The 12,624-nt window shown below is 45.3% G+C and overlaps 1 protein-coding gene across 2 annotated transcripts in view; it reads left to right on the top strand.

Annotated features, from left to right (window-relative positions):
* FAM149A (family with sequence similarity 149 member A) overlaps positions 5,124-12,624 on the top strand; it is a 38,674-nt gene continuing 31,173 nt past the window's right edge. The window contains exon 1 of one of the 2 annotated variants that reach the window (XM_018041937.1): positions 5,124-6,457. In XM_018041937.1, coding sequence (XP_017897426.1) covers positions 5,751-6,457 — 707 coding nt within the window. In that variant the 5' untranslated portion in view covers positions 5,124-5,750. The remainder of the gene's footprint in view (positions 6,458-12,624) is intronic. The other variant, XM_018041936.1, reaches the window with a different exon arrangement.

Genomic DNA, 12,624 nt, shown 5'->3' with positions numbered 1-12,624 from the left:
TTGGTCTGTGTGTCCTTTGAGGAGGAGCCTGGACTCTGCCTTAATCGCTGCACTATTGTTTCTTGATTGTTCCTCCTTTGTTTCCAAATTCCTTCACTTCCTTGATTCAGTTCAGTTCAGTGTCTGACTCTTTGAGACCTAATGGACTGCAGCACACCAAGCCTCCCTGTCCACCACCAACTCCTGGAGCTTGCTCAGACTCACGTCCATTGAGTCAGTGATGCCATCCAACTATCTCATTCTCTGTTGTCCACTTCTCCCACCTTCAATCTTTCCCAGCATCAGGGTCTTTTCCAGTGAATCAGTTCTTCACATCTGGTGGCCAAAGTATTGGAGTTTCAGCTTCAACATCAGTCCTTCCAATGAATATTCAGGACTGATTTCCTTTATTATGGACTGGTTGGATCTCCTTGCAGTCCAAGTGACTCTCAAGAGCCTTCTCCAACACCACAGCTCAAAAGCATCAATTCTTCGGTGCTCAGCTTTCTTTATGGTTCAACTCTCACATCCATACATGACTAGTGGAAAAACCATAGCCTTGACTAGACAGACCTTTGTTGATGAAGTAATGTCTCTGCTTTTTAATATGCTGTCTAGGTTTGTCATAACTTTCCTTCCAAGGAGTAAGCGTCTTTTAATTCATGGCTGCAGTCACCATCTGAGCCCTGAAAAATAGTCTGTCACTGTTTCCACTGTCTCCCCATCTACCTCCTTGATTAGCAGAGGCTTGAATTTGCCGTTTGGAACTCTGGTAAGTTCCAGGAGGCTGAAGAAACCTTTCCCTACAAACACAGAAAGGATTTATACCCAGGTGGACTCCGCAGGTTCTTGCCCCCTTTCATTAGTCTTACACACAGTTACTATGTGCTAAAACTGAGGCTTTATACCAAATCACTCTCAGGCACAAGGCTGCTGTGTACCTCCCAGTTCACTTTAAGCACAAACTTGGACGTGCTAGACCCTTGAAGTGGACAGAGACCTGCTGGTGAGACCTAAAGCCCTTGAGCCCAGCAGCCCTGCGGCATGCACTGATTTCCTGTGCTCCGCTGGAGGGCGATGCAGCTGCAGGCGCTGCTGCCTGAGCCCTGGGCTTCATCTGTGCTGAGATAAAGAGGATCCTGTCAGTGTAACTCGGTATCTGCTGCCACTGCTGCTAAGTTGCTTCAGTCGTGTCCAACTCTGGGCGACCCCATAGACGGCAGCCCACCAGGCTCCCCTGTCCCTGGGATTCTCCAGGCAAGAACACTGGAATGGGTTGCCATCTCCTTCTCCAATGCGTGAAAGTGATAAGTGAAAGTGAAGTCGCTCAGTCGTGTCCAACTCTTGGCGACCCCATGGACTGCAGCCCGCCAGGCTCCTCTGTCCATGGGATTTTCCAGGCAAGAATACTGGAGTGGGATGCCATTGCCTTCTCCAACTTGGTATCACATTGATGAAAAACCAACATCTACTGAGAGCTTATCCTGTGGGATCATATCACATCCCAAGTATGTGTCAATTAATGTAGCTCTCCAAGTCCCATTATTTGAGATGGAAACTGTCATCACCCTGGGATTACAGGTGAGGAAACTAAGGAACAGAGAGCCATGGGTGTTGTCCAGTAGCAGAGACAGTGTGAACTAGGAAGTCTAGCCCTAGAGGTTTCCATACTGTACCGTCTCCACCCAGGTGCTAAGCTAAATCTTTGTCTAATCAACAAATGCCTTTCCTTGCCCAGAAGTTTAGTTGTTTCTTTTATAAAATCGGGCTTCCCTGGTGGCTCAGACGGTAAAGCGTCTGCCCGCAGAGCAGGAGACCTGGGTTCGATCCCTGGGTCAGGAAGATCCCCTAGAGAAGGAAATGGCAACCCACTCCAGTACTCTTGCCTGGAAGATTTGGGGTCACAAAGAGTCAGGCACAACTGAGCAACATCACTTCACTTTATAAAATCAGATTTGATAGTATTTTTCGTTATAGAATCTTGACCGTGGTGTGATGCTGAGACAATATAAATCCCTAAACAGATTAATTCCTCAGGCTGTTTTAACTTTCAGGTTTCCAAAACATAATATCTCTACATAGCAACATGGTCATCACTTCCTAATACTTTCTCAGTGATGTAGCCAAGCATCATTATACACATCAGAAGACCAATTAATTAAACAACTTAAGCAGGAGAGTTTTATCACATAAAACACAGCTTTGACATTTCAAATAAAGTCTATCCAAAATCAACACTGTCAAAGTTAGAAAGGATGATTTGCTGCCTTTACTCTCATTTCCCTACTCTGCCTGAGCCAGGCCATCATGGTACATCACCCGGGGCTCATGTTTTAAGAATGACATGCTACTGGTAATTAACAGAAAAGCCGGGTAGCCTCTAACATCTGTCTGAAAGACTGTTGACAGATGCACAATGGGTATAAAAGACCTAGCGTCTTGTGTAGAATTGTTTATCATGTTTGCAATTACTGTCGTTTTCAAAGGACCTTCAAACAAAAGGATCAATCACTTATCCATTGTGCCTTCTTCATGAAGCTGGCTGACCAGAAGGTTCTTATGTCCACTGTTTAAACCACGATTATATTTTTTTCTGTCCTTTTTATATATTCTGTCATCCTCCTTGTAGATTTTTTTTAGACAATTATGATAATTATTTTAATTTGTAGCCAGCTTTTTAGAGTCAATACACCCACTGAGGAAAAGGAAATGGCAACGCACTCCAGTAGTCTTGCCTAGAGAATCCTATGGACAGAGGAGCCTGGAGGGCTGCTGTCCATAGAGTTGGACAGAGTCAGACACGACTGAAGCGACTTAGCATGCCTGCATGTGTTGGAGAAGGAAATGGCAACGCTCACCAGTATTCTTGCCTGGAGAATCCCAGGGACAGAGGAGCCTGCTGGGCTGCCGTCTATGGGGTCGCACAGAGTCAGACCCGACTAAAGTGACTTAGCACAGCAGCAGCACACCCAGCGAAGACTTTCATAGAGGTACCAGAAAGATCCTATGATCATGAAGCACCCCAAATATTAACTACTACCCCAATAGTGTATTTGTGCCCTAGGGCTGTTATAACAAAGTGTCACAAACTGGGTGATTTTGTTTTTAATATTTATTTATTTATTTTGGCCGTGCCAGGTCTCAGTTGCAGCATGTGGGATCTTTTCATTGCGGTGCATGGACTCTCTAGTTTCGGTGCATGGGCTCAGTAGTTGCATGGGCTCCAGAGCACGTGGGCTTCAGTAGTTGTGGCTCATGGGCTTAGTTGCCCTAGGGCATGCAGGATCCTAACTCCCCAACCAAGGATTGAACCCACGTACCCTGGTGGCTCAGCTGGTAAAGAATTCGCCTGCAATGTGGGAGACCTGGGTTTAATCCCTGGGTTAGGAAGATCCCCTGGAGAAGGGAATGGCTCCCTACTCCAGTATTCTGGCCTGGAGAATTCCATGGACTGCATAGCCCATGAGGTCGCAAAGAGCAGGACACAACTGAGCGACTTTCACTTTCACCCTGCATTGCAAGGTGGGCCACCAGGGAAGTCCTACAAACGGGGTGAGTTAAAACGATAGAAATGTTTCCTATCACAGTTCCGGAAACTAGAAGTCTGATAACAGATGCCAGTGGAGCCAAGCCCCTCTGAAACCTGCAGGGAAGGGTCTTCCTTGCCTCTTCCTAACTTCCGGGGGCTGGCCTTCAAAGACTGCCACCCCTGGGCTTACAGCTGCCTCACTCCAGCCTCCACCTCTGGCATTACATGATGTTCTCCTTGTGTGTTTGTGTTCGGAGATCTCTCTCCTTAAGGGCATTGGATTAGAGCCCATGCTAATGACCTTGTCTTATGTTGATTTTATCCGTAAAGATCCTATTAATATCTCCAGATAAGGTTACATACACACACACAGTTAGGACTACATCGTATCTATGTGGGGAACACAGTTCAGCCCATAACAGAGAGGCTACCTGCAAACACACCTCAGAGACAAACTATCTTCAAGGCTGGGGCTTGAAAGAGCAGGAACTTTTCTGTTGGCCTTATTGACAGTATCTTAGTATTTAAAGCGGTCTTCCCTGGTGGCTCAGAGGTTAAAGTGTCTGCACGTAATGCATGAGTCCTGGGTTCGATCCCTGGGTCAGGAAGATCCCCTGGAGAAGGAAATGGCACCCCACTCCAGTATTCTTGCCTGGAGAATCCCATGGACGGAGGACCCTGGCGGGTCCACGGGGTCACAAAGAGTTGGACACAACTGAGCGACTTCACTTTCCCAGGTGACTCAGTGGTAAAGAATCTGCCTGCCAATGCAGGAGATGCAAATTTGATCCCTGGGTGGGAAAGATCCCTTGAAAAGAAAATGGCAACCCACTCCAGTATTCTTGCCTGGGAAATCCTATGGACAGAGGAGCCGGGCGAACTACATCCATGAGGTCGCAAAACAGTTGGACAGGACTTCGCAGCTATACAACAATAATAGCATGTATGTAAAAAAAGGCCTGTGCAATAATGGAAGTGGTTAGTAATGAAAGCATAGAAATAACTAAAGTTAGAGAGCTGAAGACAGGTGGGTGAATTCCCGGCTGTTCATGGAAAGGGTGATTTGCTCCTACATTGCTGCCCTCTGTATACGAAATATATATCATATATATGACTCACTCCCCTTGCTTTGATTCTGTGCTCAACTTAATTTGACCTCAACAGGAATTCCTCTCTTAGAGAAAGAGCAGACAACACTGCAGCTGTTATTACTTAACACATCTGAGTTGGATTTACACATCAGTATTTTATGAGTTAAGTTACTGGGGCTCCATCCTAAGAGGTTGCTCAGCAATGAAGGTCCTGGGCCTGTATAATCAGAAACCCAGAGAGGTGGCAGCAGACAAGTGCAGCTCCCAAGGAACTGGGTGAGTTGAATCAAGCTTCACTCAGCAATGACCCTTTGTGCTGACTCTCCCTTCAAGTTACATTACTTGTGTTCAGAATCAATCTGATGATTACAGGCTTAAACCCTGAAAGCTCATACTCTAGAAATGATCTGAATACAGCTTCTTATTAACCTTCCCGCCTATCAGAGAGCTGGCCATGGTTCATTTTGTCTTTGCTAGTCCAGATCTTTTGGTCATTTGGTTCAGTTTGTGTCAACTTCGTATTTTGCCCAGAGTCCTGCGAATCTGGTGAAGTTCTAAGGGTGATGGAGAAATTGGAGAGTGTTCCTTTAAGGCGAGGTTCAAGGAGGAGACCCAGGTGTCTATTGTAGACGCAGCCGAGGCTGCAGTCTGGGGCCCAATTAGCAGTGAGCTAATCCGGGTTTTTGTTTAGCTTAGCAACCGCCTTCGGCGTCCCAGGGGCCCGTCGGGGTCTCTTCAGGGGCCGGAGGCCCGGGTCTGAGTCCTCCGCCCGCAGTGGCACCGGCGGCTGCGGGAGTCGCCCCCCGTGGGCACGGGGACCCCTGCCCTCGGAGTCTCGCAGCAGCGCTAAGGCAGAGAAGGATCTGCTCACCGCAGAGGGCGGCCAACCCGGCGTCGGGGAAGGTCCGGCCGAGGAGTCGCGGGGCCGAACGCCCCGAGGGTTTCCTCCGCGAGGAGAGAGCATCAGAGGCCCCCCGGGGGTGCGCGACTAGAGAGGACCCCACGGGCCCCGCCGCGCTCCCCCTTTCCCCCGGGCCCAGGGCCGCTTCGTCCCGAGCCCTGCGGGCGGCGGTGGATGGAACCCTACAGCCCCGCTCCGCGTGGACTTGAGGTTCGGGCCACAGCCAGGACGGCGTTTCTAGGGCCAGGACATGAAGGTCGCAGTGTTGGACCTCGGGTCTCTCTTTGCCAAAATCTTCAAGACCTCGACGGCGCCCCCTGCGGCCCCCTCGCCGGTTGCCTCCTCCAGCCCCTCGCGAGGCGCTGCTGCCGCGGGGGCTGCGCGTTCCCGCCCGGGCACCTCGCTCAGCGCGGCCCGGACTTTGACCGTCCTCCCGGCCCTGGCCCCCGACTCCCCGTCCAGCTCTCGGGGGCCCTCGGTCCTGCTGCAGCCGACGCCCGTCGCGCTCCATCCCCTGCTCGCCGCCCCCCACGCCGGAGTCTCCGTCGCCGGCCGCCCGGCAGAGGCTGTGGAGACTCCCGCTTCGCTGCCCAGTAGCCCCGGAGCAGCCAAAATCGGGTCCTCACCCCTGCCCCTGCCCTTGGCTCTGCCGCCCGCCCCCTCCAGCGGCGGCCGCAGCTCGGCGGGCTCCCCCGCCCACCTGGTGGTCGTGGCGCGGCCGCCCCCGGGCCCCGGCGCGGTCTGGGCGGCTTATCCGTCCATCGGGGGCTCGGCGGGCAGCAGCATCAGCAGCAGTGTGACCGCGAGCCCGCGGAACCCTTGCCCCCTCTGCCCTGGGGAGAGAGAGCCCAGCGCTCGGGTGCCCCCCGGGCCTGGCCCCAAGACCCTGTTCTTCACTTTGCCCGACATCGGCGAGGAGTGGGCCTCGGACAGCGACTCAGAGGACGGCCGGCGAGGGTGAGTAGTCCCGCTGGGGCCAGGCAGGTCCTTCTGGGGACCCCACCCCTCCACCTGCCACAGCCACCTTGCCGGGCACCGGGTTACAGAACGGCGCTATTTGCCATCACTCCCACTAACTCCCCTGGATCACCCTCCTTGCACTTTTCTTGGGTCCTGATTCCTCGGCTTTCTGTTCTTTTCAAATACAGGCTGTGACAGGCTTGCGCTCAGCTTTCTGGGAGATAATCCTCTGGTGTTTACCATCAGGGAGGGAGAGAAGATGAAACAGGGCTTGCAGGAAAGGAGGGCAACATTTTGTTTCTTTTCTCGGTGAAACCTTCCCTCTTAGATCATTTCAGAGAGTCTGGTTTCCTTAAGGATTTACAAAGGAGCCTTTGAGTCCTCTCTGATGCAAGATTAACAGATGTGCAGGTAACCCAGTTCCTACACAGGCAGCTCTCATTTTAAGAAATGGTGAGACTCATGGCACTCGCTTTGTCAAGGATCAACTCCAATTCTCATTCCTTTAAGTGGGATTTTTTTTTTTTGTATGAGATTTGGAGTTAATTTATGTATGCATAACATCATCTGACACAAATGGATTTGTTGTATCTTGTATCCTAGAGCTCCTGCGTTCTTGACATGGGACCTTGAGATACTCCGGAAACACTGACTGACTTCATGGGGACCATCTCAATGAGAATTGGGAGACACTTCCCTCAACACACAAACTCACACACATTCCTCTTGTAAAATGTGGATGTCAGAAGTCAGGCAAATTTTATTTTATTAATGAGCAGAAGATAGAGCTTTTCTTAAGTGGGTATAAAGATGTTCAGCCTTCTGAATTTCACAAAAGGATACAGTCAAGGGCAAATGTAGTGAACTGGTCAAGCACAAACCATGAAGTCCTGTTCCTGGATGTAGATTTCTTCATTGTAGTCTAGTGAAGGAAGAATGGTCAGGCCTGCTAGCAGAAAAGCTCTCCTCTGCCCACAAAAATGGACTGGAAAGCTTTGGCATTAAGACTGATTCTAAGTCATTCAGAATTCAAATAACTACTTTCACAAAGCCATGTGACAGTCATCTCAGTGTTAAACAGTTAAGTAGGAAGTTGTTTCTTTTCACTTAAATTATTGTATTATGAAATAAATGAATTAACTGATTTTTCCCCCTAAAGGAAAATCAGTTGCATTTGGATGAGTGGCTAGAATCCCTGGAGGAGGGCATGGCAACCCACTCCAGTAGTCTTGCCTGGAGAATCCTCACAAACAGAAGAGTCTGCCAGGCTATAGTCCATAGGGTCGCAAAGAGTCGGACAGAAGCGACTGAGCATGCATGCCTGCAAGTGGCTAGAATACGTATGCCTAAGGAATTAGACCTTTGTCATTGGCTATTGGTCCTTAACATTTATGCAATTAATGTTTTATGAGAAAACAGATATACACACTGATCTTGAACTCTAGTCAGTCCTTTTCCAGCAGGCACTGAAACAGGGCCAGTGAAAGCACTAGTGTGGTTTTCTTTCTTGAACATTTTAGTCTATGTTAGCATTGTCCAAAAATGCTCAATGGATACTTTTTTGAATTACACTGTATTTGGCACTATTTACAGTATGCTAATCTGCATTAGCAGAGATCCAATTGTCTTGAAAGGGCAGACACTAAATTTTATAAAAGTGCTTTGAGGAATAATAGGCACAGATAGTATGTTCAAGGATCTTCCTATTTATGCTTGCTTGTTCTCTCTGTGGAACACCCTACAACGCTTTGAGTACATTAGTTGTTTATTTCTTTTTTTTGCATATACAAATAGTCATATTCCCTTCCTTTCATACCTCATTTCTTTTTTTTAATCATGAAATTTACAAAGGGACAAGGGGGAAGAAAGAAAGAAAGAAATTTTTCTTTCGATCTTACAGACCTTTTGCATCTTGAAATGTATTTTCTCCCTCCTGGACATCTGGGTTGACTGTAACACTGAATAAGAAAACATCCTTCAATAATGGATTTAAATTGCACAATTTTCACCTTATCTATTTGTTTTCAGATAGCTGCTATTAATCATTAGCCTGCTTAACTAATAATACAACCATATATTTGGTTTTCTCAAGCCAGGTATGTGAGGAGTGGAAGGTGGTTAAAGTAGGAATAAGAGAGGGAAGGGGGGAAGGCATAACTAAAGAGAATGTAGATACATGTCAAACAAAGGTATGAAAATCTTGAGAAACAGTTAATCTAATTTTAAGACCACCACTCATTTACAAAGAAAAGTCCTCATTCACAATTTATATATTTTGGAAGATCTATGCATCTTACCTTTGACCTGATTCTGTTCTTGGCCTTTACTAAAATTAAAAATACTGAAATTAATTTCAGTGGGGACATATGCAAACTTTCTTTTAGTTCAGAGCCTTTTTTCTTTTTCACTGAGGTGGTGTGTAATAGCATAAGTTTTGATCTCTGAGTCATAGATTAAACGAATGACTAGCCCACAGAAGAGGGGTTCGCTCTTTCCAGTGACACGTTTAAACAAGAGGCGGAGGTACTGAGTTGCCTCCTTTACCCCATTCTCCCACACCCCCCCAGTGTGTGAGCCAGCACTTGTCAACTTCACCGTCATTTCCCTGTGTCTTTCATAGACACATTGTCCCTCCTTCACACTGATTTCCCGTCTCCCCATCCTTCATCACTACCTCCTTTTGCATTTCTGGTTTGATCTATACAATTATCACCTTGTTAAAGGACTTATTCTTTCTTTTTCTATGAACAGAAGAACTTCTATCAGTAGATAAGATAGGCAGATAGAGAACTGTTGTTTGTGAAGACTGGTAGATTGAAACTTCATGTGGTTGGAAAGTATTTCTATCTTTTTAAAGTTATTGCTGATAATATACAGTCATTGCTTTTGTGAGTGGTTGAGTTCCCTTGTTAAAAGTCTTGTAAGTGTGGAAATATCACAATAGTTGCCTGCAGGACTTATGAACTTGACTGCCAGTGAAAAAGAATGCAGGGACTTCATGTGAGTCCAGAGCTGGGGTGACTCTTCAGGACTCAGGCAGAATGAGTTGAATTCCAATCTCAAACCATTTGCTCACTATGTAATTCTGGGCAAGCTCTTCAGTTTCCTCCTTGATAAAATGGAGATAATAATGATGCTTTTCTCATACAGATGTTCCAAAAATTCATTGAAATAATATTTTAAGTGCCTAACATAGAGAAATGTGTATAACCTTGGGGGCTCAGATAGTAAAGAATCCTCCTGCAATGTGGGAGACCTGGGTTCGACCCCTGGGTTGCAAAGATCCCCTGGAGGAGGGCATGACAACCTACTCCAGTATTCTTGCCTGGAGAATTCCACGGACAGAGGAGTCTGGTGGGCTACACTCCATGGGGTTGCAAAGAATCAGACACGATTGAGTGATTAAGCGCATCTGATTTTTATCTACTTCTTGGTACAGAAATGAAAAAAGAAATGTATGTTTCATTGAAGAATACATTCCAGAGGAAGAAAAGTGACAAAAATTCATTTATATTATCTTTTAGTGCAGTTATTAGGCAGAACAAATAAAAATATACTCTAATCTTTCATCATTTTCCCTGTAAAACTTACAGAAGATACAGGCTACTTTAATTAGTATTACTACTGATTGCTGTACAGTATCTAGAAGAAAATGTATTTGCCACCCGGGGATCAAACTTTTAAATTTTAGAGACACTGCAGAGTAACCAGTAGCCTCACAAATCAAATCATACATGGCCAATAGTTCATATAGCCCTTGGCATTCTTACTCAATGATGTGTTCTTTATATGTACATCATATCTTTTTTAAACTATAAACTCTTTGTCTTGTGACATTTAAGACAGCACACATCCACAAAAGGCATTTAATAAATATTTATTAAATGAATAAATGAAAATATTTTCATTACAATATCCTCTTTCATATGTCCCTAATCTTGAAAAATCCAGAGGAAACTTAAATGTACTTACGTCTTGTTTTAATACGTATTTATTTATGGCTGTGCTGTCTTTGTTGCTGCTCAGGCTTTTCTCTAGTTGCGGGGAGCATGGGCTTCTCATTGCAGTGGCTTCTCATTGCAGAGCAGGGGGCTCTAGGCACACAGGCTTCGGTGGTTGCGGCATTTAGGCTCAGTAGTTGTGGCCCACGGGTTTCGTTGCCCCATAGCATGTGGGATTTTCCCGAACCAGAGATTGAACCAGTGTCCCCTGTATTGCAAAGCAGATTCTTAACCACTAGAGAGCCAAGGAAGCCCTCTTTAAGAAAAAGAAAAGTGTTTATTTGACTGCACTGAGTATTACTTGTGGCACGTAGGAGCAGCATCTTTGTTGTGGCATGCAGAATCTGGTTTCCTGACCAGGGATGGAACACTAGGCCCTCTGTGTTGGGAGGTTGGAGTCTGAGCCACTGGACCACCAGGGAAGTCCCTGAATGTCCTTCTTTAAGAATAATTGTCTCGGGCCTCTCTGTTCCCTTGTCTTGGAGTTTTCCCAGAGTTGGTAGTGCTTTCTGTTGGGACTTTGCATTCCCACAGGGATGAAAAGTGCACTCAGTAGACAATTGTCATTTGACTATTACTTTCTATTACAGTCAGATGACCATAAATTTCATTAAAAAATAGTAATGAATCTGACTTGGGCATTCATGCCTCGCATTTGCTTAAACCCAAGAAGAGAATTTTGTTCTTAACATCTTAAACAGTAGGTTTTTAAGCTTTAAATTATTTTCTTTACTTTATTACTTTGAAGGCTCAAAAACTAAACTTGAGCTATTATGTTCTTCTGCTGTGTATTTAAAAGACACATATTGAACATTTTCTAATGTCATAGCTAATGTAATGTAATAACTAATGTGTGTAACGCTTGGTTATTAGCAGTTACCGGTTACCATTCCATGGTAAGTATAGAAAGTAAGGACAAATTCCTGGTGGTCCAGGACTCTGTGCTTCCAGTGAAGGGGGCATTAGTTTGATTCTTGGTCAGGGAACTAAGATCCTGAATGCCATGGGGTATGGCAAAAAAAATAAATAAAAAAATTTAAAAGGACATCAAACTCCTTCCCAAATTATATTATAATAAAAATAATAACCTTTGAAAACAAAGAAAGAATGAGAGAATAAATGTTTAGAAAAGTTTTTAGCAATTGACGGAGTAACATTATGTCTATTGACTGATAAAACTTTTGGGCTTCGTATTTTGTGTATCTTTTTTTCCATTTTGCCTTCTAATAATTTATTTTTATTATACATAAAAGTTATAACATCCACAATGAGTAGGAATGAAAAATTTAATAGTCAGACTACACATTAGTCCTTGGGGTTGCAAAGAGGTTGCAAAGAGTCAGACACAACTTAGTGACTAAGCCTGTAAGCACATGTTAGCCTGAGAAGCACTGAAGCAGACTTTACTTAAACGCTTGTAAACCACAATGAACAGCAAATTTCAGGACACCAAGAGGGAAAAAAACAGCCGGATGACCACACTAGCATTTTACTCTTCCTAAAATACAGGGCTAAGCAATGTTTGAACAGTATCCTCTGATTAAAGAAGACATTCTTTAAATGATTGTTCAGATAATCTAGAGTCCAGAATATGCTCTAGTCACAAAGTTTTTGGGAGCCCTGGCTGTGGGGATATAATCTGTGTCCAGAAGGAGGAGGTTTCTCACACTTAATGCTTTTTTTGTTTTTTTTTTAAGTTTTACACCAATGCTGTATCCCATCAGAGCTCATTCACAGCCCTTGATGGCAGTTGTTTCTCTCGTAAGGCATAACTTGCAAGTACAGATAATGTGTTTTTTGTTTTTAAAGGAACTTTAAAGAGGAAATTTACAGACATGACATACTTTCTTCTCTTATTGCCAATCTGTAGTCTGTTTGGAAGAATCCCTGACTTACCACTAATAAACGATCAGATGTATTAATCCCTTCTGAATTGCGTTGGAGGGAATCATGTCCCATAGGAGGGAATCCTATGACCCATTAAGTTTTTTAAGTTTAATTTACATTTGAAACTCACTTTCTTCCCCTGGTGGAAATGAAAGCCCAGTTATCTGGGATTGCTCTCATCTTTATCCTTAGACTTGAGCCTCATTCTGGGGGCTTACATAAGACCAGGGCATTCATCAGTGGGGAAGGAGCCCACTTGTTTTTTAATAACCTCTG

This window comes from Capra hircus, chromosome 27 (assembly GCF_001704415.2).
Source record: "Capra hircus breed San Clemente chromosome 27, ASM170441v1, whole genome shotgun sequence".
NCBI classification, from domain to species: domain Eukaryota; kingdom Metazoa; phylum Chordata; class Mammalia; order Artiodactyla; family Bovidae; genus Capra; species Capra hircus.
The sequence above is the reverse complement of the archived record's forward strand: the minus strand, read 5'-3'. Positions and strand labels throughout refer to the sequence as shown.